Source organism: Phacochoerus africanus, chromosome 2 (assembly GCF_016906955.1).
Source record: "Phacochoerus africanus isolate WHEZ1 chromosome 2, ROS_Pafr_v1, whole genome shotgun sequence".
Taxonomy (NCBI): Eukaryota; Metazoa; Chordata; class Mammalia; order Artiodactyla; family Suidae; genus Phacochoerus; species Phacochoerus africanus.
Window position 1 is genome coordinate 50214267 of NC_062545.1, and position 27713 is coordinate 50241979.

The 27713-nt window shown below is 38.4% G+C and overlaps 1 protein-coding gene across 4 annotated transcripts in view; it reads left to right on the forward strand.

The window, feature by feature from the left end:
• Positions 1-27713, forward strand: part of COL19A1 (collagen type XIX alpha 1 chain) — a 345293-nt gene that overhangs the window by 211753 nt on the left and 105827 nt on the right. For all 4 annotated transcript variants that reach the window (XM_047760063.1, XM_047760070.1, XM_047760080.1 and 1 more), the window contains one exon: positions 6937-6990. In XM_047760063.1, coding sequence (XP_047616019.1) covers positions 6937-6990 — 54 coding nt within the window. The remainder of the gene's footprint in view (positions 1-6936; positions 6991-27713) is intronic.

Genomic DNA, 27713 nt, shown 5'->3' on the forward strand with positions numbered 1-27713 from the left:
GGAAGGCTTAAGTTCCAAAGAGCAAGATAATAAGACACTGGGACATTTAAAAATCTGGGTTGGTGGTGAGAAAACAAGAGAACCTCAACAAGTAGAGCAGCAAAGTAACCAAAATTGTGAAAGATCGTGATACACCCAAAGGAAACCTTAATACTGAGGATTATGGGTTTTAGGATCAGATACATTTGGATTTAAATTTTGGTCCCCAGTTAAGAGGAGAGTGATTTGGAGCTAGATGTTTAACTTTTCTTTATCTGTAGAATGAGAACGGTATAACGCACCCACTGTGGTTTTAAACTGATTTAATGAAATAATGTAAGTCCATGCTTCGCACTCAGGGACCATAGCAAGTATTGGATAAAAAGTCACCCTTTTAGTAATTGTTCTAAACTTTTGTTTCATCGCTTCTCGGCCTTTTGGCTAAGATCAAGTCTAAACTTTTGTTTCCTGGTACATGGATAGCTTGAGGTACACAAAGGAGAGCTGATTGTTGTTATACCCAGCCAGAAAGGATTTAAGGGGTCAGACCTTAACTATACTTATTTTAATGACCAAATTAGTACCAATATGATAACTTAAGAGGAATACCAAACAGTGACTATAGACAATACTGACCACAGACCAGACCATGTGACCCAGGCCAATGTTGTGAGGAAGTGTTATGATTTGTTCAGATTATCATCTGTTCAATTGTGGGGTTAGTTAATATTGTCACATTAGTTACTGGTAGAGTCCATCCAATGGGGAGAAAAAGAAAGGAACAGAGGGAGATGCAGAGATTTTGACATGTTTTAGAAATTTTAAGATCCCAACCTAAATAAGAAAAACAATATTGAGAATAGCATCGCAATACAGATTTGTCTTTCCTTAGTTCTAAATCTATTTCAAATACTTTGTTCATGTTGAGTTACATCCTCTTCCCGTGTTCTTACAACAGCCACTTGTCAGATCCCTGAAATAATGAGACCTGATGACTATGCTTTTTGCTGTCTTAGATGTATTTTTAAAGATGTTGAGATAAAATTCACTTAGGATATTATGCATTGCTCATATAAGGATTCTTTCCCAATTTTTTCACATATCATTGATTTCAATATGTGGTAACTCTTTACATCAGTCATAAATCTTATTTCCGTTCACCAAGTAAAAAAAGAAAACTGAACTTCCCAGATAGTCTGTAATGTTTTCCTGTGTAATTAACACCTCCTTCACAGTTGTGAGTGCCAGTCAAAACCCTGTCTCCTCTTCCTTGACATTTCCTTGGTACCTTGCTCAAGCTGAGCTGATGCCTAAGAGTGTGCTAAATACACACATGGGAACAGGGGAATTCTGGAGAGGAGCCAGCTGTATTAGCGGGACCTGGCAATTTAGAGAGATTACTTACACACATGCCTCCCCTGTGGGCTTGGGGACTGCATACCACCCTTTATTTCAGTCTGATTACTGCCATAACTTGTCCTCCTCATCATCAACCTCATCAACAACAAAAACCATCTGTCAGATAAGTAACAGTCGTCCGTTATTTGCATTCTTCCCCTCTTAATGCTCCTGGAGCACCAAGTGTTTATAAATCAAGTGGCTAATTTAAGATACATGTGCTCTCATACTGCAAGTCATCCTGGAAGCATCAGGTTATTTTTACTGTTGAAAATTTGTCGATGTCATTTATTTAAATAGACTTGGGTTTTTTTCTCCTTCCTGACAGTATTGACCCTCTGTGGTCTTGTACACAGATTCAGATGGATGAAGTCATTCAAATTAAATCATTCTATTGTGGAAATATCCTGATTCCATTTTATAAAGTTTGTGTTGAAGTATAATATACATTCAGAAAAAATATGTTTCCTAAGAAGACATCTTGTTAATTTTTCACAGATTGAGCACATCCATGTAATCTGCACACAGTTCAAGAATAAGAGCCTCAATATCACCTTCCCCATAGCCCTCTGATGCTCTCAGTCACTCCCCACTCCCATATTGGTGACCTATTGCAACTTCTAACAGCTTATATTAGTAGTTCCTGCTTTGATTCCTTATATAAATCAGTCAGCATTATGTTTACATGATTCATCCATATTGTTGCATGCAGTTGTATTCCATCCATTTTCATTGTTATATAGTATTCCATTGCATGAATAACCTACAATTTACTTTTTCTATTTCTATTCTTAACGGATATCTTGATTGTTATTTTAGATGAAAAAATTCACTATGCAAGGTTGACTTTTTTAACTGAAGCAAAGAACATATTTTAGAAAGTTTTTGATATATTATCAACCACTTTTAAGTGAAAAATGGATATTTGGATAAAAGATGATAGAAGGGCAGGGAGAAAATAATAGCACTTATTATTACCACTGTATCAGATATTATAGTAGGAATTTTGTTTTTTTAATTAAGGAGAAAAATCTCTAGCATAAAATTTACCATCTTAACCATTTCAAGTACAGTTCAGTAGTGTTAAGTATATTCACATTGTTGTGAAAGAGCTCTAGAATTTTTTCATCTTGTGAAAACTAAAACTCTGTTCCCATTAAACAACTCCCTTTCCCCCTCCTCCCAGCCCCTGGCCACCACCATTCTGCTTTCTATTTCTATAAATTTGACTACTCTAAGTACCTCATGTAAGTGAAATCTTATATTATTTGTCTTTTAGGGACTTATTTTACTATGCCTATTTCAATTAGCATAATGTCTTCAAGGTTCATCCATGTCCTCAAGGTTGTAGCATGTAACAGAATTTCCTTCCTTTTCAAAGCTAAATAATACTTTGGTATGAATTGTACCACATTTAGTTTATCTACTCATATGTTAATGGATGTTTGGATGGTTCTACCTCTTGGCTATTCCAAATAGTGCTACTTATTAACGTGGGTGTGTAAAAATCTCTTTAAGGTCCAGCTTTCAGTCCTTTTGGACATATACCCAAAGTGGAATTTCTGGATCACGTGATCACATGAACTTCCATGTGGAAGTTCTACTTTTCATTATTTTAAGTACCTGCATAGTGTTTTCCATAGCAGTTGCACCATTCTACAACCTCACCAATAGTGCATAAGCATTCCAGTTTCTCCAGATCCGCACCAACTTATTTTCTGTTTTTTTAAAGTAATGAGTATGTGTTTGTGGTATGAATTTTATATATCATCTCTTTTTTAATTCTTAACAAATGTGCTTCGAGGTATTATAAGTACAAATTTTATAGCAGTGACATCTTGACACAACAAGCTTCCATAGAAGAAAAGGCTGGGATTCTAATCCAGGTGGTCCTGAAGTTGACAATGGGGTTTTTATTCTTAAAGTCCCATATAATCACAAGACCAACTCAGCTGTTTTGTTTTGAGCTGCAGTTTATAAGACTAAGGGCTACAGAAGATTGCCCGACTTTAAATATGGTATAAGAGGTTGAGGTTTAGAACAGGAGTTCTCAAAGTGTGGTCTCTAGACCAGTAGTGTCAGTGTCACTGGGAACTTATTATAAATGCAAGTTCTCAGGTCCCACCCGGACCTGCTGAATCGGAAACTGCGAAGTGGGGTTAGCAATCTGTCTCATATAGGTCCCCCATGGATGTGGATGCATCATCGGGTGAGAGCACCATTGGGCTTAAATCATTAGACAAGCATCGAAACTGCTGTCTATTAACATTTATACTGTTGCCAAACAGGAAACTTAAATGTAGAGCCCTTTGAGGTTTCCACAGTAACTTGACATGGTAAATCTGCATTTTATGTTTTATACTCCAATTTTCAGAAAAGTGTTGGGTTAGCCCAATCGTAATTATGCTGGACCAGTGGGTTTCCATCCATTTGGAGATTTAGCCAGACTCCAATTGATCAGAGTTTCTTATAAACAAATGGCCACTTGGGAGCAAACATCCTAATAGGAAGGCCACTCCCAGATCAGCATTTATCTGTAGTTGCTGGGATTTTCATCCCAACCCACATCCAAGTCCCCACTTTTTGTCTTACTTTACAGTGGGTATAGAGTGAACCCTGTAATGAAAGAGACAGAAGTGAAGACAAACATGCAACAACTGTTCCTCCCTTTACATCACATGGGTATTCCCTGGTCCCACCATCAATAATGCCAGCCCCAGAATATGGAATCTTAAAAAAACAAACTCATAGAAGCAGAGACAGAATGCTGGCTGCCAAAGGCTGAGGAGTGGGGGAAATGATGAGATGTTGGTTAAAGTGTATACACCTCCAGTTAGAAGATGAGTAAGTTTGAAGATCTTGTACAGCATGGTGACTATAATTAACAATAGTGTATTTATACTTGAAAGTTGCTAAGAGGGTAGATTTTAAATGTTCTCAACATCCCCTACCCCCGCCCCCAATGATAATTATGCAGGGTGATGGAGGTATTAACTAAACTTTAGTCCTTATATGTAAGTGTGTGAAGTCATCACTTTGTACGTGAAACTCACCCAGTATTACATGTCCATTATATCTCAATAAAGTTGTAGAAGAAAAAATTTCAAATTTGCTTTAGCGTGTTACTACAAGTTCAAGCCTTGAAACCACATTTAAACTGAATATCTATACCCGATGAAGTTATCTGTGCACAATGTGTTCCAATAATTTAACAATCTTCAAAAATATCCTACCTGAATGTCCACTCTTTGCAAGAATGCATAGAGAAAATTGGTGTTCCTTTGCACTCTTCCTGTCGATGCAGCCGTACACTCCAAGAGTTGCAAGGCTGGCTTGAATGATGGTATAAATCAGCAGTGATGTGCAAGAATTTGGAAGTCTGCCCATATACTGAAACATGAATGCTTTTTACTCCCCACCTTAAGACATGCCAAGGTTATGTTACAATATCTGACACTTGGTTTATCTTAAACATTAACTCTACGATAAAAGTTGATCAACAGTCAACCTCATTTTCCCCACTTCCTGCCCAAGTCAATATATATGTCTCCTTTAATGAAAGGAGAATGCACGCAAAAGTGGATCCTATGGTTTTAACTTACCCTAACCTAAAAGAAAGAACCCATCGCCTACTCCAATGCCATTGATTTTGTTTCTTTGTGCTCTTGTAAATTAATAAATTACAATGCTCCCACTTTCTAAGTAAACTTTTCATCATTGATTTGTCCTTGGGGGTTTACATTTACTGAAAGACCCAATATATTGATTTTCATAACGTGTAAACTGCAAGATGAGAAAATTATGTACATGTATATAACTTTTATTCAATATCCATAATATTAAATTATATATTGATTCTAATCTTACAACCCCTGCAAAGGAACTCCAAAGTTTAGATCTCTAAAACAGAAGGTACATGAAAATACTACCACCTATATTTCTGATTTCAATACAAATGTTTAAAAATCTGTTCTGTTGATGTTTGCTAGGGTTTTTTATGAAAACATCTACTATTTTTATATGGAGTCCTTGATAGTGTATACTTAACTTGCCTTCAGCAATAATGGAAGCATTTCTCATCCAGTCACAGCATCATACTTGCTTACCCACCTTGCAAAGCTTACTTTGCTACTTAAGCTGTCACTGGGTTTCCTACACCACTCTAAGCCTAGATGAAGACCAGAGAAATCAAGCAACTTTGCCTAACACTTTCAGAGGAAGAAAATCATCAGTGAAATAGGCCTTTCTGGATTTATGCTTATAATTCTCCCCAAAAAGCATTGAAAGATCAACCTAATACTTGTACTTTTTACTTTTTTGGGGGGGGGGGTCTTTCCAGGCCTGCACCCACAGCACATGGAAGTTCCCAGGCCAGGGGTCAAATCAGAGCTGCAGCTGCCAGCCTATGCCACAGCCACACTTGATCCGAGTCACGGCTGTGACTACACCGCAGCTCACAACAATGCCAGATCCTTAACCCACTGAGTAGCGCCCAGGGAATCAAACCTGCGTCCTCATGGATACTAGTTGGGTTTGTTACTACTGAACCACAATGAGAACTCCTAATACTTGTACTTTTTAAGTAGCAACAAGCCTTAAGATGCATTATCATACTACCAATATGGTAATAAAATAAAGTTATTGGTAACAATGAAATAGAATGAATGCTTCTCATTCAAAATGTGTGCTTTCCTTGCCTAAGGTTGCTCCCTTCAATTAGAAAGGAAAAAAGAAATTAAGAAAGTATATGTATAAGAAATAAATACTCTTTAAGTGATATGAGATACATAGGTACTTAGAAATGTCATTCTGACTCTTACAATTGGAATTTAGCTAGTTGTGAATTTAGAGAGTTAGAATTCACTTACAATAATGAAGATTAATAAGCAAGGAGTGAACATTTTAGTTCACTTATAAAATAGCCTAACCAACCAAAGGGAAAAAAAGAACTAGTTAATGTGCTTTTCACAACATATGTAATTATAATATGGCTTAGGAAAGTGCTTTTCAGACTTCAGTGAGCATAAGAATTACCTGAAGTGGTTTTTCAAATGCAGACTCACGGATCCCTTCCCCAGAAATTCTAAACGAGTAAATCCAGGATGGAGCTCAGAAATCAGTATTTTAATACCTGATCTCACCCTCAGGTAACTGCTGTATCATTAGGTTTCAGACCATTCTTTGAGAAATGCCAATTTAAGATGACAAATGCATTTATTATTGCACCTGAAACCACTGAATTATCAGACAAAATGCCAAGCTTAGCCCATCTTTCAGATACTTTATCTTACTTTGCTAGAGTATCAAGGTAGACAGACTTTAAAGGGCTGCTAATAAGAGTTACGATTTATTCATTCCAGGCACTATTTTTCTCACCTTGCTCATTAAGAATTGTCCCATAGCTTTTAGACTTCATTAATCTCTAAAGGTCAGTGGACTTGGAATTGTTTCCTAACTTTTAGTTAATTTTTACTGTCTTTAAAATTGCTACTTGATATTGTCTCATCTTAAAATAAATGGAATCACAGTATTTATTGTCTGTTTCTCTTTGGTTTCTAGGGAAGACGAGGAAAAACAGGTCCTCCAGGAAAACCAGGACCTCCGGGACCACCCGTGAGTAAACAGTAGGATTTGCCATCAGAGTCCCTCTTTATTTCTCTGTGTTTATCTAAAGGTTATTTTAATCCCCTGTAGATAGCAATTTCTGTCTTTCTACTGTTTAAAACAGTTATACTCCCTACACCTCCCACCACCACAAACCAAGAGATTTGTGGCTGGCTGTCCTCTCACCCACTTCATTACCCAACAGGAGCAGGTGCACTGCCCACCTGTGTATCCTGAGCCATGTCACAAAATCAGTGACTCCTGTTCTGAACCTACCTGACCTCTATCTCCTCCTCAGTTTCTTAACATCCAGGCTGGTAGTAAGTTAGACATCTGGAGAAGCATGACCATTTTCTTGACACAACTGTTTTGCTAGTAGAATTTCACAGAATGTTGTTACTAAAGAGAGCCATAAAGATCTTGTAGGCAACTTGCTGGTCTCTTCCTTTATGCCGAGCTTCTAGAAAAAGTATTCCATTTCTTGTGGTTCTGCTAACTCTTCAGCCCACTAGAGTCTCATTTGTGTCCAGGCAACTCCATTGACACTGTATGCTCTATGGTCACCAATATCCAAGTAACGAAATTCCCTGGGCACCTTTTAGACTTCACCTTGTTTCACTGCTCAATAGAAGTTTACACTGTTGACTCTTCTTCCCTTGAAATTTCCTCTTCTCTTGATTCATGGAGGCTCTTTTTTTTTCTCCCACCTTTGGGGCCATCCTTTTTGTCTCCACTATTAACAACATTTGCCCTTCCTTTGTGTCTATGTTGCATGGTTTTAAAGAATCCTAGTCTCCTATTTCAACCCAGATATCCTTACTGAGTTCCAGGCTCCCATACCCCATGCCTGCTCACTGTCTCCACTTGGAGGTCTCCTACGCACTACAAAAGGAGCATGTGCAAACTGAACTCTAAAAAATTATCCTAGATTTTTTTCTCTCCCCCTCATCCTCCACCTCCAAATAGTTCCTAAATCATTCCACTTCCCATAGCTCTCATGCCTTATGCCAATGCCTGCTTTAGGCCCTTGTCAATCTGTATCTATAATTTTGTAGCCTTCTCAGAGCTGATCTCACTACCTCTACCTTCCACGAGGGGAATGATATTTCTCAACTGTCCCTCTGATCATGTAAGCTCGGTAGTTGGAAACTCCCTATCTTTCCAGATGGATTCTGTCCCTCTGATCATGTAACCTCTGTGGTTGGAAATTCCCTATCTTTCCAGACGGATTCTGCATCTTCTACAGGCCATTTTGGTCCCTTCATAGTTTGCCTTTTACTTATCTTTGCCTATCCTTTTCCATGCCCTTGCTTCCTTTGCAAGCTGTAATGCCATCTTATTTTACTATCTCAAAAATGCCATGCTTTGCAAATGCTCTACCCAAGGCCCAGATGAGTTCCCCTACCTGCAGGACTCAGCTCAGACCCAAGGTCTTCCATACATCCCTTGCCAGTGCTCTCAGCAGGATATGTTCATCCTCCATGATGCTGTGAGCTTTTGCCTTCTGCAGACAGAGCACGTTGTTTGGTAACTCTTATCTTCCACACCACTGACCAGTGACTTTTTCTTTGGACTTCTATTTTATCATCATTGCCCAGCACAGTTTCTGGAGTGTAGCATGTGATTATTAATTATTTAATGAGTGAGTAAAATGAATGTACTTTGTAGACGAGAAAATGAAGGCTAGAAAATAAGTGGCTTTTTAAAAAGACCAGAACCACCTGCTCCACCGCTAGAGGGCTCCAGACTGAGCCCCTTAGGAATCACTCAGGGTGTGATTAGGGGCCAAAATGAACAAGGTTGCTGCTATATCATTGATTTCATTTCATCCACTTCACTATTCAAGTAAACTGTTTTATTAGCAACATACTGGTGTCAGTTGATATTGTTTATAAAACAAATGGGGAAAAAAAGAAGGCATAAATTGGGCATCCTAGAATACAGGCTTTAAAGGAATTAGCTTTGTTGATTTTTTCAGACAAAATTTTCAGACAAAAGAGAGAACACATTGTAGGATTTTCAGTAATTGTCTTGTACTATAAAGAAGAAAAGCTAGTATAGGCAAGATTAGACCATCACATAGTTTTCTAAACCTAAGATGCTCCTTTCAAGAGAAGATAATTGTTGTCTCAAAGGAGGAATTTGAATGATGAAGGCCTTTAGGACAAGCTTGCCAGATGTCTAGGAGAGAAGAGAATTACACCAAATACTGGAATGAGTTCTCAGCTATCGATCAAATTAGTTTACTGAAGAATTTAGACGATTAAGAAATGCGACCGTATGAAAGAATTCGTAATATTCAATTCCACAGGTTTTAGTTTGTTGCCAGAGTGTTTCAGGGGGGGAGAGGTACTTATTTTATTTCAAGTATTAGACTTAGAATTTAAACTCAGCTGTGGGCCTGATACAAAATGTTCATTAAATCCTGAGTATGCGGTATTTAAAAGAAAGGTGGTTTTAGGAGTTCCCTGGTGGTGTAGTGGTTAGGACTCTGCATTTTCACAGCTGCACTGCAGCCTTGGTTCAATCTCTGGTCTGGAAACTGAGATCCTAAATCAACACATAGCACAATGCAGTCAAAAAAGAAAAGAAAAGAAATAAAATGGTTATCTTTTGTAATATAAAATACTAATTTGTTGGACTATACGTATAAGGGGGGAATCAGTGCCAAAAAAGAAAAGGTTTTGGAGTTCTCTTGTGATGCAGTGGGTTAAGGATCCAGGATTGTCACTGAAGCAGTTTGGGTCATTGCTATCTATGGCTTGGGTTCAATCCACAGCCCAGGAACTTCCACATGCTGTGAGCGTGGCCAAAAAAAGAAAAGGTTTTTATTCATAGGTCAACTTTCATTTAAAAAGAAAAAGTATTAGACTATGCTATCAGCTCATTTTTAAAGAACTGTGCTCTATGGAAACTCTGTCTTTTTGATTCTGGGATAACTCCTCTAGTTGACTAAAGCATCTCTTCTCTAAATCAAGTATTATCAAATTTTCATCTTGGGGTGCAGTTTTCATCAGCTTTTAAATTTTTTTGAAGTTATTCACTTAATAGGTTGAGCTTATGATGGGCATATCAACATATTGCAAGAAGTCCTGTGAAGCACCTCATCATCCTTGCAGGAATTAGTTAAGGGCAAAGTTGAAAAGAAAGGTAAAATACTTCACTCCCCACATTTTTCAATGCCACCTTCATGTTTAATATTCCTAAACATAATGTATTTTATCAAGAGGACTGTTATTTTCCAAATGGCAAGAAATGAACAGAGTTCCTCAAAAATCAGTCCTTTCAGATTATATTAACTGGAGTTCCTGTTGTGGCTCAGTGGTTAAGAGCCCGTCATAGCATCCATGGTGATGCAAGTTCAATCCCTGGCCTCACTCAGTGGAGTAAGGATCTAGTGTTGCAGAAAGCTGTGGCATAGGTCACAGATGCAGCTAGGATCTGATGATACGGTTGCTGTGGCATAGGCCAGCAGCTGCAGCTCCAATTTGACCCTAAACCCAGGAACTTCCATATGCTGCAGGTATGGCAGTAAAAAGAAAAAGGAAAAAAAAGATTATATTAACTAACATTTTAAGAAAAGTAGCTTATAAGAAAACAATCAACCTGCACATAATTCACATTTTTAGTAGATTCACAAACATTTATTTAAGAACTATGATGTGCCTAACAATCTGTTAGGAGCTGGGCTTGAAAAAATGAATATGATATCGTCCTGGCCCTTTAAGAATTCAAGTTTAATTCACAGAAAATGTGAACAGAGGAAGAAAACTTAGAAAAGACAATATCAGGGTGGTTTCCTTCAGGAATTGAGGCTCAACCTTAAAACAAGGAGAAATTCCTGCTCATCACAACATGGATAAATCCAGAGGATGTTAAGTGGAATAAGCCAGTCACAAAAGACAAGGACTGCATGATTTCACTTTATAAAATTTGTGAGTGCCTCATTTGAAACTATTTTCTCCCATTCTGTCTTTCTGTATGTGTGTGTGTGGTTTCCTTTGCTGTGCAGAAGCTTGTCAGTTTGATTAGGTCCCATTGGTTTATTTTTGCTTTTATTTCTGTTGCCTTGGGAGACTGACCTAAGAAAACATTTGTATGACTGATGTCAGAGAATGTTTTGCCTATATTCTTTTCTAGGAGTTTGATGGTATCTTGTCTTATGTTTAAGTCCTTAAGCCATTTTGAGTTTATTTTTGTGCATGGTGTGAGGGTGTGTTCTAATTTCACTGCTTTTTCATGAAGCTGTCCAATTTTCCCAGCACCCTTCCTGAAAAGACTGTCTTTTCCCATTTTATATTCTTGCCTCCTTTGTCAAAGATAAATTGACTGTAGGTGTCTGGGTTTATTTCTGGGTTCTCTATTCTGTTCCATTAGTTTGTATGTCTGTTTTGCTACCAGTACCACACTGTCTTGATTACTGTGTATTTTATTACAATTTACTTATGGCTAAAAAGATGTCCCCTTACTTTTTGACATTTTTAGTTCAAAATGTGGTTATTTTTCACTTATTTGTCTTTTTATACATTGTACCTTATGTGACATGAGCCCCACTTTCTAGCAGGAAGGAGAAGAAAAAGAAGAACGTTTATTGGGAACTGATCTCCTGACTGAAATCAGGACATCAGTCAGACCCCCACCCACTTGGCTAACTTATGAGATTCCAAAAGCATCTGTTAGAAAGTCTTATGACAATGTGAAATATAAAAAATATTAATTTTCTCTTATCAAGCAATAGTCAAATAGTATATAATGTCTCAAATGAATGAATAGTATAGTATATAATTTTAGCACAATATGTGTGAGCAATTAGACTTCAGAAAATTTAGGGGACATTTTTTTATTGATTTATTCTCATTAGTATGATCATCTGAAAAGAACCAAGGAATAGGGGTTATAAGGAGGCACGGATCCTTTGATAACAGCATGCTTTGCTCAGTTTCTCCAAGAAAATGTTCTTTTCTCCAGGGCTTTAGAGATGTTCACTAAATCAAAGGTAGTATTGTTATTTAAGGAAGTGTCAATGAAGATTTTTAAAAATGGGGGAAAGAAATCTCTAATGGCCTAAAGCAAATCAAATAATTAAAACATTTTACCTAATCCTTCGACTTGTGATTCTTTTTTCTGAAGCCAAATTTGTTTTTTCTCATTTTCTTAAGAAACATTTTTACCAAAAAAAGAAGTTCTTTACAAAGATTACTTTCGTACAACTTTCCATTTAGCATATGTATGTATGTGGGTATATAATATATATGTATGTATATATATATATGGAAGGACAAATTTTTTACTCTGTGAGAGTACATTTCCTGGGGGGGGGGGGAGAATTCTAGTAAAGGAGTTTACTAAAAGTAGATCTTTTGAACTAGTGTTATTAAATTATCTTTATGAATTAGTTTTCCATCAAAGTCATATATGTGACTCCACTATATTACTCCCCACACTTAACAGTAATCTTTCCTCTCTTAGAGGAAGATTTAGTTGAAATTTACACACACACATAATAAAAGTATTCTTAATTGGGATACTGGTAATTGAGTATCTAACTGGCTCACAGAGCCGGCCACGACCTTTATGATGAGCATACTTTTTACAAAGCATTGGTTCAATTTCCTGTGAACAAACAGAGCTCATCTTACCTACACAAAGGAAAAAGCTCCCAAATTCCCCCAAGGAACTTCTGTCATCTTGCATCGAATAAATATTCTTCATCAGAAAGAAACCATTAAGTAGCGATGTCTTGGATTGATTATACCTGCAAATACACTAAGATTATGCTTGGGAGCAGTTTTTCAAAGAGGAAGCATGAGTGCATTAAGCATCTCCCTGGGGAAGGAAATAGCACTAATTCCTGAGGAAACAGATCCAAAAGAGAGAGAGATGGATCAGGAGAGATTATTACAGCACCACCTCTGTATCTGGCATGCCACTGCCAAAGTCTGATGTAATCCTCACAACCATCATGAGAAGTGGAAATCATCCTCATTTTATAATTGGGTGAAGGATGCTTAGAAATGTCAAGTAACTTGCCCAAGATCACACAAGTGTAAGTGGGCGAGCCAGAATTGAAACCTGGGAAGTGATCCCTAAGCCCACCTTTATTCCTGGACCTCAGATAGGAAAGACACAGTGGGTGGTGTAGGACAAATCCTCATTACCATGCTGTGCCCTCCGCCAGTTCTCCTGATGTTTCCACATTTCCATTTCCTTTTCTGCAAATCTGAAATGATAGCACCTGCCTCATCTACTTCCCACAGTTGCTGAGAATCAAATGCTTTGTATGTGAAAGAACTTTCTTATCAATATAAATCTCTAGGTAAATATCTCTTAAATCCATTACTATTATTTTGAACATTCATTCACACATATCATATTGTAAATGAAAGACATTAAGTCTGCAATTGAACCAACACATTTTTTCTCTTCAAAATCTAGTTAACCAGAACTTAAAAATGTCTTTCAACGAGCTGCTAAAATGTAAGACTGCATGCTCTATAGATGGATTACTTATCTAGGTTTGTAAATCCACTCCTGAAGGCATAAATTATTCCTACCAGGTGGTAATAACAAGAGGTCTGTGTAGCCAGGGATGTTTTTTTTTCTCCTCTGGTTTACTCTGTGGGACTGATGTGTTCTCAGGGCTTTTTCACCCACGATGAGCTGATGAGTTTTATTAGTTGTCATGTTCCCTAAGTCCCAACCACAATCACTCACTCTCCAATAAAAATTTCTTTTGTCTTTAAAGCCTTCTAGTTATCTGAGTAGCATAAGCAATGGAAAATATTGCCCTCGTGTTAGATAATGAGGGTTGGAAAGTCTCAATACTTGGAATACCTTAGTTTATTTCCAAAGTATTCTGGATTTTCCTTCCTTTAGAAGAGAGCGGAGCAGGTGGCAATGAGGCGGAGCAGGAGAGGAGCAGGGGAGTTTAACTAATGAGCCATTAAAGGCGACATGTCTTATCCCACCCCATTTGACATTCACTTTACTTCTCATTCATTGTCCTGTAAATGTGTTTATTAAAAACCACATTAATTTGAAAATGTGTTATTATTCCTTTCTGTTGCAGGCAGGGCTCTTGAATTCCTTTCATTTTTTCTCTGATATTGTTTTTGTGCATTGTTTCATCATTGCAGTATGACAATTGAGCAGTGGGCTCACGTGTGTCACATTTCAGTGCAGATTTATTTGAAAACAGAAATTCTCAGAATTTGGAATGTGAGGCAGCAGCTCCCTCTACTGTTGCCACTGGAAAAGCTCTAGGAAAAGAATGACTGCAGCCCTGGGGAGGAGGTCTGAGGTCTAGAAATTGTTCAGTGTTTGAGGCTTAATTATAAATCTACATGATTTTCAAAATTTATTTGCAGGATTTTGTTGCATTTTATGCTTATCTTTATCTGAAACACAAATACTATTTCATCAACAGTCACTTCCAGTGTCAATTTGATGTCCTCTTGAAGTGAAAACCCTTAGCTAATGGATCTCTCAAATGCCGATTTATTGTAACATGCCAATAAAATGCTACAGTGTGGATTTTCTGGGAGCTGACTCCAATGGAATTTATGCTTCTTTTATAAAACAACAATATGATTTATAACATATACAACCATATTATTTCTATTTTAGTTTCAACGTCAATGTCAAACTTCTTTGACCTTTAAAGCATGAGTCATTACACAGTCCTGAAGGCTATAGTTACATAGCAGGGTACACAGTTAAAAGAGTAAATTTAGGGTGTGATATTGAGTTCATTTAATTAACAAATACTTATTGATCATCTACCATGTGTTAATCACTATTACAAGCATTGAATACTTTTTGGTGGTTTTACCAAAAAACAAAAACAAAAAAACCAAAAAAAAAAAAGTAGCAACAAATTAACAAATTAAAGCCTAGGTCTCCACTATCAATAACTTATGGTCTATCATGTGGGGGACAGTGAAGGTTAAGGGGCAATTCCATAGGCAGATGAAACAATTTCAGCTTAGGATGAGGTACTGCAGGAGATAAGCTAGGTAATGTGAAAGTGATTTGGAAGGAAGAATGTTGCTTTAGTTAAGGTGGTCCAGGTTGCATCACTGGGCATCTAGATGACATTACTTGAGAAGAAGCCAGCCATGCAAGGCCCAGAGCAAGAACTTTCCAACCCGAAAGATCAGAATATGCAGAGGGTCTGAGGTGGGAAAGAACTTGCTGTGTGCAATAAACAGAAAAGAGCTAGGAGAAGAACAGTGCCAGAGGGGGCTTTGGAGCTGAGTGGCTTAGCCTTTTGAGAGTGGAATCAGGGATAAGTTATAAGTGGCAAGGAAAATAATCAACAAGTTGCATCTCCCTTTTATAGATCTTAGCATGTATTTTTAACTCAGGTGGTTAGATTTTAATTTTGATGTGATGAAATTATTATTCCTGCTGATAATTCTGAAGGCAACATCATCTTAGCACTTCCTTTTTAGTCTTTGCATAGATGAGGAATAGACTTGTTTGCTGAAAAAACAAGGAAATTGACAGAGCTTTGACAGCATCTCATTTCATTTCAGCCCTGCCTGAATCCAGTGGACCCCTTGCTTTTCCTTAAAGATGGAGACTCGTCGTCTGTAATCATTCTTCTCTTTTCCCCACAGCTAGACCTGAGGCTTCCTTTCTGATTGGCTCCAGGTTGGGTCAGATAAGCAGTTATAACTGTGAAGTGTATGGTTGGAGACACCGTGGAACTAATGCCTTTCTGCACCTTGTCCATCACTATCCCCACCTTGTATGTCTTCATCACCAACTGTTAACCTATGCACTGAAAACTCAAGGTGCAAAGTTAATGTTTCAGCCTTAACAAGGCCCACCTCTGGAAGAAGTTAGTACATCAGACACAATTTGGAAGCCTGGATAAAGTGGACGACTCCAATTAAAACATTTGACTTCTTATTAAAACACTCTGTGTGTGCCTATATGTACTTCCAGGCCCATTGTGCCTCAGTAGGAACCCAGTTCATAGTCTTAACATCCTTTCTAGAAGCCTTGAACTGATCAGGGTTTTCTGTTTCTCAGCTTTCTTTTCAGCAAAGAATCTTAGTCTCTTTGGTCTATTAAATGACTAAAGGCCATGTACTGTAATGATAGTGTTTTCAGAGAAAAGGAACCTAACCATTTATCTGAGTCAATGGGAATAGTCATTTTATTTCTTAGTAAAAATAAGGCAACTTCCTCAGATTTAAAAATAAAGACATGTAAGACCTATAAAATGGAGACATGGCCATTTAATCATTTTTACTGCCACTGGTCCCCCATTGGGGGTCATGGTCCCAGACAAAACAGCTGTTGCCAACATTACTAAAATTCCAGTGTCACCTTGTGTGGCCACAGAATACATCGACATGCATGTGAAGCAGCTGGGGTATCAGGTTGAGAATGTGAAAACTAGCGCTTGGGTTTGATTCCCTCATTACTTCCCTTTTTTTCTCCCTACAAAGAGCAGCATTATTAGCCACTTTCTCACTGCCTGAGTTTTTTTACTAATTATAGATACACTCAAGAAGAAAAGGATTTTATGTTCTTACAGCCACTGACTACTTTTTCATTTTGGATCATGTTAATGAAACCAACTATTAAGACTTTTGAATAAGATGCATTGTGTATAGCAATGATGGGACAGAATATTTGAAGTCCTTGGTCTATGGTCACCAAACTTATTAGTTGGCCGAGTATATGGATTAAATACTGTTTCTTTGTGGTAGGTAAATGTTAAGGTCTTAGTAAATCTGATTGGCCTTTGAGAAATATTCAGAAAGGACGACTTGTTTACTAAACAATCTTATATTTGTGTTTGATGATAAAGTTTCCAAAATTATCTCTATACAGTATTTAATTTTGGTGCTGTATAACTCTGTAAAGATAGATAAGAAAAGATTATTTCCGTTAAACACTAAGAAAAGTCTGGGACTTGGAAAGTGAGGGACTTCACTAAATCCATTCAGTCAATTTTTTTCTGCACAGCAGCTACAACCTGGTAGGAAATTATTTTGATCAAAGGAAAGACTAAAAGAAGTCCAATGAGTAGAGAAGCAATAAGTTTTTAGCATTATTTGGAGGACCTGAACATGGAAGGAAATTCTGCAAAAAGTAAGACTTGATGGGACTTCAGTTATATCTGTTATATCATCAAAAATTTGAAAAAATATAAAGCAAATGTGGCAGATGGTTAGGATTTGCCACCATTAGATTGTGGATTCATGGAGGGTTACATATTATTTTCTATACTTTTCAGCTTGCTCGAAATGTCCCAATTTTATTTGAAGAAACAGGAAAAGCAGCCTGTGGGGTGAGGCAAGATAACTGTCACTAATTTTTGCTTCACTGACAAGAGTGTCAGCATCTTCTCTTTTGCCCAAAATCCTTTGTAGAATGGGGCTAAGTGTTTTAAAAATGAAATTATTCAGGATTTCTTTCTAGAACTTCCCTGAGTGTACCCTCTGTAACCATGGGGTTCAGTTGAGCCAAGAAATAGCATTTGCAGATGTATCACAAACTACAGATCAGAAAGAAACCTTGTGTCCTACACTGAGTTGAAACTGGAGGCTACAGTCACCCCCAAATAAAACATCCTTTTGCTTTTTCCCAGAGCTGTCCAGAATGTCCCTGACCATTCAGATTTGGTACCTGTCGTAACTTGGCAACATATAGGTCAGTGCCATCAGCCTGGCTGTCTTAAGTCTTAACAGCTTGCCTTGGAAATCACATTTTTCTCTGCATAGGAAGCATTATTACCCTACCAGCTCTTTTAAAGAGAGTGAATATTGGTAGTTACAGTAAATGGAAACCCAGAGCATTGGTAGGTGCAGGCTGGGTAAGCTGACTTCCCTTCAGCTTTGGGTGACATATGGAGAATTCCTGAAGTCAGAGGCATGGCTGTTCCCAGGTGTGGCTTTTGTTGATGGTAAGCTTTCAGGAATGCCACAGGTTACACATAATTTGTTTCAAATCTCCACCATTACTGTGGCTTTTATTGACCTTGTGCAGGGTCAGTGGTGTTGCTTCTTCAGGGAGGCAAGCCGCTCTCAAGACTCCTGCTGCTTCATAGATTACAGGAAGGTGACAGATAATATTTTTGCTTTTTCAGGACATACTGGAGAGAGACGAGTATGAGACATTTTATGGATGGATAAGCAGAATTTCAGCATTAGAGGAGGAATCCTTTTTTCCCTAACTATCATGCCATGGAAATCAATCAAAATGTCCCACTTGATCAATAATGCAGTGGGCTTTATACCAATTATATGGATTTGTTTCATGGTATCCCGGAAAATAAGCTCCTTTAAAAAAATTTTTTTTCCTCCCTTGGAAAGCAAAGTGTTAAAAACTTCTGAGCTTTATGGCATAATTTAGAAAATCTGCTTTTATGAAATGGGTTAATTACACCCATTGAATGCATTCACTGTCACAGCCTCATCCTCCCACTCTGTTCCAAAATGACAAGTAAAACCAGGGACTATGCAATTTTGGAAAACAATCAGGTCACATATTGAGTATTTTGCTTATTCATACAACCATAAACTGCCTGTGCTTGAGTTCCCTCAATTACACAGCTCAGTGTGCAGGCCAGAAGAGACAAGCCCAGCTCAAGTGAGCACTTCCTGGAATACACAGAGGGATGCGTTTGAAAAATGTCCAAAGTGGCAGATGTGAAAATTTCTCATTCACAATCCAGAAGCTGCCTTCGCTACAATCCCTCACCTGTTAATCGCACAGCTTCTGAACTTCTGAACCAGGTTTGCGGGCAATATCTTAGATGGAGGCACTTAGAAGCTACTGATCTTTCAAGGTATGGTGCAGGTATATGCCACTGGGGAGGGGGCCTGGCTGAGACAAGGAAAGATCACAGATCACTGCTGCTCAGGATTTCCAGAGATGCACCAAGAATCAGCATTGCCTGATTTAGTTGGCTTCTAACTAAATTGCTCTTACCTTTCTTAGAGGAAGTCCCCAGAAGATGCCCCTGACAAATGCTTGAACCAGGGTGTTGCCGTATCACTTAAACCCTTCAGATTCCCAGCAGGCTCATACACAAATCTCTCTTCAGCAACAAACACAATGGCATGATTGTAGTCTTATTTGAAGGGTATTTCATCTTCTTACTGTGTGACTACTTTCCCATGACTATTCTTCACCGCAATTTTATGCTCATAGAAATTTCAGCCTATCAAAATTGTCCCTAAGCAATATTACTCTCTTGGTTAGCTAGTCTTTTCCCCACCAACTATGGGCATTTTTGTTGTTATTTTTCTTCTAGTATCTCATAAACGGCAAGACTCTTTACCTTCATTTGGTATCATTTGAAATTCAGAAATTGCTTAAGATGCTGATCCAGACTGGCAACTTCTTTCCTTTTTTCCTCTTAGAAATCTCCCTCTCCTTATTTCTCTAAGCCCTCCATGATTTTAACATTTCTTGTGTCTGGTATGATTCCTCTCTCTCTCTCTCTCTCTCTCTCTCTCTCTCTCTCTCTCTCTTTTTTTTTTTTTTTTTTTGACTCATGGGAAAAAAAATCCCATGCAGCTTTTATTTTTTTTAATTTATTTATTTTTTTCCCACTGTACAGCAAGGGGATCAAGTTATCCTTACATGTATACATGACAATTACATTTTTCCCCCACCCTTTCTTCTGTTGCAACATGAGTATCTAGACAAAGTTCTCAATGCTATTCAGCAGGATCTCCTTGTAAATCTATTCTAAGTTGTGTCTGATAAGCCTAAGCTCCCGATCCCTCCCACTCCCTCCCTCTCCCATCAGTCAGCCACAAGTCTTTTCTCCAAGTCCATGCTTTTCTTTTCTGAGGAGATGTTCATTTGTGCTGGATATTAGATTCCAGTTATAAGTGATATCATATGGTATTTATCTTTGTCTTTCTGGCTCATTTCACTCAGTATGAGGTTCTCTAGCTCCATCCATATTGCTGCAAATGGCATTATGTCATTCTTTCTTATGGCTGAGTAGTATTCCATTGTGTATATATACCACCTCTTCTGAATCCAATCATCTGTCGATGGACATTTGGGTTGTTTCCATGTCCTGGCTATTGCGAATAGGGCTGCAATGAACATGTGGGTGCACGTGTCTCTTTTAAGTAGAGTTTTGTCAGGATAGATGCCCAAGAGTGGGATTGCGGGGTCATATGGAAGTTCTATGGATAGATTTCTAAGGTATCTCCAAACTGTTCTCCATAGTGGCTGTACCAGTTTACATTCCCACCAACAGTGCAGGAGGGTTCCCTTTTCTCCACAGCCCCTCCAGCACTTGTTATTTGTGGACTTATTAATGATGGCCATTCTGACGGGTGTGAGGTGGTATCTCATGGTAGTTTTGATTTGCATTTCTCTTACAATCAGCGATGTTGAGCATTTTTTCATGTGTTTGTTGGCCATCCGTATATCTTCTTTGGAGAAATGTCTATTCAGGTCTTTTGCCCATTTTTCCATTGATTGATTGGCTTTTTTGCTGTTGGGTTGTATAAGTTGTTTATATATTCTAGAGATTAAGCCCTTGTCCGTTGCATCATTTGAAACTATTTTCTCCCATTCTGAAAGTTGTCTTTTTGTTTTCTTTTGGGTTTCCTTTGCTGTGCAAAAGCTTTTCAGTTTGATGAGGTCCCATGGGTTTATTTTTGCTGTAATTTCTATTGCTTTGGGAGACTGACCTGAGAAAATATTCATGAGGTTGATGTCAGAGAGTGTTTTGCCTATGTTTTCTTCTAGGAGTTTGATGGTGTCCTGTCGTATATTTAAGTCTTTCAGCCATTTGGAGTGTATTTTTGTGCATGGTGTGAGGGTGTGTTCTAGTTTCATTGCTTTGCATGCAGCTGTAAGGTTTCCCAGCAATGCTTGCTGAATAGACTTTCTTTTTCCCATTTGATGTTCTTGCCTCCCTTGTCAAAGATTAATTGACCATAGGTGTCAGGGTCCTCTCTTTTTTTTAACACAAAGCTTCATACACTTTTTGTTTCAACATTTTTTTTTTTTGTCTTTTTAGGGCCACTCCCACGGCATATGGAGGTTCCCAGGCTAAGGATCAAATTGGAGCTGTAGCTGCCGGCCTGCACCACAGCCACAGCAATACCAGATTCAAGCCACATTTGTGACCTACCCCACAGCTCACCGCAATGCTAGATCCTTAACTCACTGAGCGAGGCTTGGGATCGAACCTGCGTCCTCATGGATACTAGTCAGATTCGTTTCCTCTGAGCCAAAAGTTGAACTCCCTCAACTTTTTTTTTTTTTTGTCTTTTTGCTACTTCTTGGGCCACTGCCACGGCATATGGAGGTTCCCAGGCTAGGGGTTGAATCGGAGCTGTAGCCGCAGGCCTATGCCAGAGCCACAGCAACTCGGGATCCGAGCCGAGTCTGCAACCTACACCACAGCTCACTGCAACGCTGGATCCTTAACCCACTGAGCAAGACCAGGGATCGAACTCGCAACCTCATGGTTCCTAGTCGGATTCATTAACCACTGAGCCATGACGGGAACTCCTCCCTCAACTTTTTTTCTGAAGTATAAGTATAGTTGATTTGCAGTGTTATGTTAGTTTCAGGTTTACAGCACAATAATCCAGTTTTATGTATATATAAATATACATTTTTGTATTTTTTCTTTTGATTCTTTTCCCTTATAAGCTATTATAAAATATTGAGTATAATTCCTTGTGCTATGCAATAGGTCATTGTTGGTTATCTATTTTATATACAGTAGTGTGTATGTATTAATCCAAAACTCCTAACTTGTTCTTCCCCAGCCGCCCCCACCCCCACTTCCCCTTTGCTAACCAGAGGTTTGTTCTCTATGTCTGTGGGCCTATTTCTGTTTTGTAATATGTGTGTTTCTAACTTTGTTTTTAGATTCCACATATAAGCAGTATCATATGTTATTTGTCTTTCTATCTATCCTTACCTTCCTACTCTCTGGTCACTTTCCTCTGATCTCTTCTGGTCCAAATCTTTGAAAATGTGTGTCAACACCATATCCCAGAGCTTCTTTACTTGGCCCTTATTGATTCTGACTCTCATTAATAGATCCATGACCTATTATCCTTTAATGCCCTACATGATTTTTTTAACCAGCTTTAAGATGATTGATCTTTTTTATTTTTTTCTGTCATCCCACTCACTGTGAAGCAGATAAAGGAAAGAGTTAAATTATCAAAGCTCTGGGGACAGGCCACCTTGGATTGAAATTTACCTGTAGCCTACTCTTTATTTGACCTTGGGTAAGCTAATTAACCTTTTGTTATAATAAAAATGAGGATAATGCCTACCTCCTTGGATTGTTGTAAGAGTAAAATGCAACAGCATGTGTACTTGCCACACAGTTGGCTCCTTTCAGAGGGTAACCACTGTTATTTATCAGTAGTATTATCATTAGGTTATTTTTACCATTCTCTACCATCTGCGCATTATTTTTTACTCTCTTTCCCAGGATTTAATATAGGTTCTCCTATTTCTGAAGTAAAAGTGTTGATACTTTACCAAACCCTTTCATTATCATTCTAATATGGCTTTTTCTTCTATCTGAGTCCCACCTCTTAAAATCAGAGTTTATCTTAAAACCTTACACAAAAGAGGTAACTCTACTTTCTGGTGTCAGAAAGTGAGCACCCAAGGCCTGGGGTTGTGTAAGCAAAGCAGCAGTCTTCAGGATTTCCACCCTCCCTTTTCTGCCCCCTTTCCTCCCTTGGGGCTGTCTTCTCCTGTCCCCTCTCCAGGAACCATCCTTATATTCTTCTTTTTTTGTCCTATCCAACTTTCTCTCAGGGTACACTTAATAAATGACCTATTAGAACAGAACAACTCTTAGACTTGGTTCTACTGTTTGCTCATAGTATAACTTGAGGGTAAATCTCTCAGTTTTTCCATGTCAGATAGAGAATATAAGAATACCCATCTCACTTAGTTCTTATGAGAATCAAATAAGAGGATATGTTTTGCAGTCACATTACTCTGCCATCTAAGAAAATATAAATGAATTATCCTGAGCTGTATGAAGCATTACATCTCTTCAGTTGCTGATAAAAACCAACACCAAATAAACCAATCTTCCTTTATTTAGTTTTAGGCATAAACCAGAAAGTGGGTGAGATATTTTCAGAAATAAGAGTTCTTTCCCAGGAACCTTAATTTTCACCCAATACGTACTTTCTGGCCCACATTCCCCATTGTAATCCCATAAAGGAGAACTTGGGGTCTCTGTGTTGAAATGTAACTACAGTATAAACAATTAATCCACTCCTTGCTTCAGAAATCATATTTTGCAGTTAGAGAGTTGGCAGCAATTTGGGGGTAAGGGAGCAGTGAGAGGATTGGAGTGTTGGTATCTCCTTAGCCACTAAAATCTGTAGCAGAAGCATTCTCAGAAAAAATAATCTATTCTAAAATTACACTGTTTAAATTAATTAAATCCCAAGAGGCAGTGAAAAATTCATTTAGAGCAAATATTTAAGATAAATAAAAGGATTTGTGTTTAAAAGAAAAAGAAATTGATTTCCCAGATATTTTCTAAAGAGTGTTATTGATTTTTTTCTTAGAGTTAGGAGACAACTTTCTATTTTGTAGGTATGGCAAAAATCCATCTATAAACTCTTTTTTTTTTTTTTTTTTTGCTTAACTGGAGCTCACTGCAGCTTTGTTTTCAATTATTTAGCCAGATTCTTAGATTAATCTGAATCTGTTGGCCCTGTCTTCTCTGAGTTCAAAAGCAGTAAAACCCTGGCTCAGTTTGCTACCGTTTCTAACTGAAATCAAAACCAACAAGTGAGGGAGTTCCTGTTGTGGCACTGTGGAAACAAATCTAACAAGGAACCATGAAGTTGCAGGTTTGATTCCTTGCCTCACTCAGTGGGTTAATGATCCAGCGTTGCCATGAGCTGTGGTGTAGGTCGCAGATGTGGCTTGGATCTGGCATTGCTGTGGCTGTGGCATAGGCTGGCAGCTGTAGCTCCAATTAGACCCTTAGCCTGAGAATCTCCATATGCTGTGGGAGCAGTTCTAAAAAAACCAAAAATTAAATTTAAAAAAAAAAAAGTGAGAAATTGCCTTTGCCCTAAAAATTTTTCTTGCAAAAGATTATTGAATTCAGCAAACATGGGTATCGTACTGTGTGTTATGATAAAATGGAAAAATTTGAAACTCCTTGTCTTTCCATATAGATGGAAATGTATATAAGGGAAAAACTCATTCTGCATTAACTTTTCCAACAATTACTGTATTATTGAAATATGCTTCATCTTACCATTCCTATGAATGAGGTTAGGCTTCCTAATAATTATTTTTAATGTCAAGAGAAAAATAATTGCTGGTCTCTGCCCTTTCTACTGGCCATTAGAAAATTAGAAATGTTTCTTGAAAATTAGCCCAAATGACTTTCAATACCAAACTTTCTATCTCTTTTTAGAGTAATGCTGGTTTTTTAGCGTGTTTTGAAGAAAGTTGATTAGTACAACTTTCTCCAGAGAGATTTTTGATATTTCAAAGGCTGTTAGCAAAGTTAATTGGAAACCACAGGGCCAGAAGGCTGTTGTGTACAACCTGAAAATATGTATTTGTGAATTCTGAAAGGAGCTCCTAATGAGAGCTTGAAGAGCCCTGGGTCGCGGGGATGAGTGGTGCCCAGATGGCGCCCAGAGGCTCTCAGTCAGCAGTTGTGAAGAACTAAAGGATGCTTTAGGAGAAGAGGGAGGAAGGAAAACAGTTCAGGAGGGAGGATCACAGAGGGGGCAGAATGACTGAGGAGCCACGAGACCTTGATTCAGGACATCAAGGGTGCGCTAAAGCTAATCCAAAGGCCCCAGCCCTAACTCGCACAGGGAGCTCACAGCAAAGACCAGAGGAGAGAAAAAAGGAGAAAGTGGATTCATCCACCTCAGTGTACTGCTTGAACTGGTTGAAAAGTGAAAGTGCAGCCAAGACCAGGACTGAAGAAGCTTTAATAAAGAGCTCTTCCCGTTCTTCATTTTATTTTATTTTATTTTATTTTTTGTCTTTTTGTGTCTTTTCTAGGGCCGCACCCACGGCATATGGAGGTTCCCAGACTAGGGGTCTAATTGGAGCTGTAGCTGCCGGCCTACATCAGAGCCACAGCAATGCGGGATCCAAACTGCGTCTGTGGCCTACACTACAGCTCACGGCAACGCCAGATCTTTAACCCACTGAGCAAGGCCAGGGATCAAACCCGCAACCTCATGGTTCCTAGTCAGATTCATTAACCACTGAGCCACAGTGGGAACTCTTCTTCCCATTCTTTAAACTTTGAGACTCTGTAGCCCAGATTGAAATCTAAGGAGGTACAAGTAGTTTGTCGTTTTTATTCTATGTATCTGATGACACTGGTGGCAGACATTATGATGCTTCTGTTTTCCACCTCTAGCAAGATCTTGGTGGGGGGAAAGCCTTTTCAAATACTTTAAACTATCTTTAAACTATTGCTGAGAGTATATGTTCCCAAGTTGAATGCAGATTTAATTCACTTCATCACACTGGGTACAGCTCTTTGCAGAAGGAAACAGCATCAGTATCTCTCCCCATACCAGCTTGATAGACCATGAGCACAGCTGGATTCTGAACAGATGTGTCTCCCTGGAGTTCATGAGCATTTTAAAACTGTTGTGTAATTGTGTCCTTATCATATTAACCCACATGTCCTGTGTCTCCCAATTCAATACAAATAGAGGGAAGCTGAACTGTATAAGAGATGGACATTCTGTAGCAATGATGTCTGTATAGCCATGTTGCAGGTCACTATCAGAGCAGGATATTGGGATGTTTCTCCTTCCCATAAATCTTCCATTGGTTTTCCCAGTAGAGCTCCTAAGAATATTAGCTAAGGCTGATGTGCCTCCTGAGGCTGCCTGTCTTCTCCATTGGATCTGGGTCATCTAAGCATCTTCTTTATGAATCTTTACAATTGCAAACCTCAGAAAAAGTGACCTTGCAAGTGTCCTGGAGCATCTAACACCAGGTGATGCCTACAGACCTGTCAGTTATCACAAGCCTTTCAGTTCTTCCTCCCCACGGTTGATTGATGGTCTGTAGGATGGACAGCTCTTGCTAAGCTTGGAAATGAATCACTCTTTGGATATCCTTCAGCCATGCTTTGTTATAAGAATAGAAAATGGAAAATAAGAGTTCCCACTGTGGCTCAGTGGTAAGGAACTCAACTAGTATCCATGAAGATGCAGGTTCAATCCCTGGCCTCACTCAGTGTGTTACTGATCCGGCGTTGCCATGAGCTGTGGTGTAGGTCACAGATGTGGCTTGGATTCACTGTTGCTGTGGCTGTCGCGTAAGCTGGCAGCTGTACCTCCAATTCAACCACTAGCCTAGGAACTATCATATGCGGCGGGTGTGGCCATAAAAAAAAAAAAAAGCACATCTCTTGGGGATGTGACTATGGGACAGGCACCAATTCCAAGACCCCTGGGTCTATATTATTTTTCTGACAGTAAACAGAGAATTGCTCTTAGCATTTATATGCATAGTGTTCCTCTAGGGTCGATAGATGGAGGTTTTTTCTGGCAGTTTCAGAACAACCCAGTCATTTCTGCACTGACTGTGTTCAGGTGGGGAGACTTCACATGGGTGTCTTCCTTCCATCGCTGTAGGGCTTTCTGCCTGCTGGGAGAATTTGTGTAAAATGTTGCCTGCAGGCTAGACTGTTAGCTAAAAATCTCTGTTACAGTGCATTTGGAATTTGTGGTACCCAAAGTATCCTGGGGACTGAAAGAACAAGAAAGAAAATGTCATCATAAATGCTCATCAGCAGATGAAGTACCAGAGCCTAAAACTTCAGATTGACCTCATTTGGATCACTGCTCTATGGGCCTGATATTTTATGGCAAGAACAGAACATGGGAAAATGTGGAAGTAACTTTTAAAGATTTATTAATTTTGTGAGTATCTGAATAATATTGTTTAGAATTTTCCATTGGCCAGCGGCTCTGTTCATTGAGCTCTGCTCTTGATATCATTTTCATATTTTTCTTTTTCTTTTCCTTTTAAAATTTTTTGAAATACTGTTAATTTACAATGTTATGTTAGTTTTTGCTGTACAGCAAAATGATTCAGTTGTATATACAAATTCTTTTTCAGATTCTTTTACCATGTACGTTATTACAGAATATTGAGTAGAATTTCCTGTGTTGTACAGTAGGTCCTTGTTGATTATTTGTTTTTTATATAGTGGTATGTATATGTTAATCCAAAACTCCTAATTTATGTCTTTCCACTCCTTTCCCCTTTGGTAGCCATGAAGTTGTTCTCTATGTCCGTGCATCTATTTCTGTTTTATAAATTAAATTCATTTGAATCATTTTTTTAGATTCCACATTATAAGTGAATATCATATGATATTTGTCTTTGTCTGACTTATTTTGTTTAGTATGATAGTCCCTAGGTCCATCCATGTTGCTACAAATGGCATTATTTAATTCTTTTCTATGGCTGAGCAATACTCCGTTGTATATATGCATCACATCTTCTTTATCCATTCTTCTGCTGATGGACATTTAGGTTGCTCCCATGTCTTGGCCTTTGTAAATAGTGCTCCAGTGAACACTGGGGTGCATGTATCTCTTAGAATTATAGTTATCTGCAGGTATATATCCAGGAATGGGATTGCTGGGTCATGTGGTAGCTCTATTTTTAGTTTTTTGCGGAACCTCCATACTGTTCTGCATAATGGCTGCACCCAGTTTACATCCTCA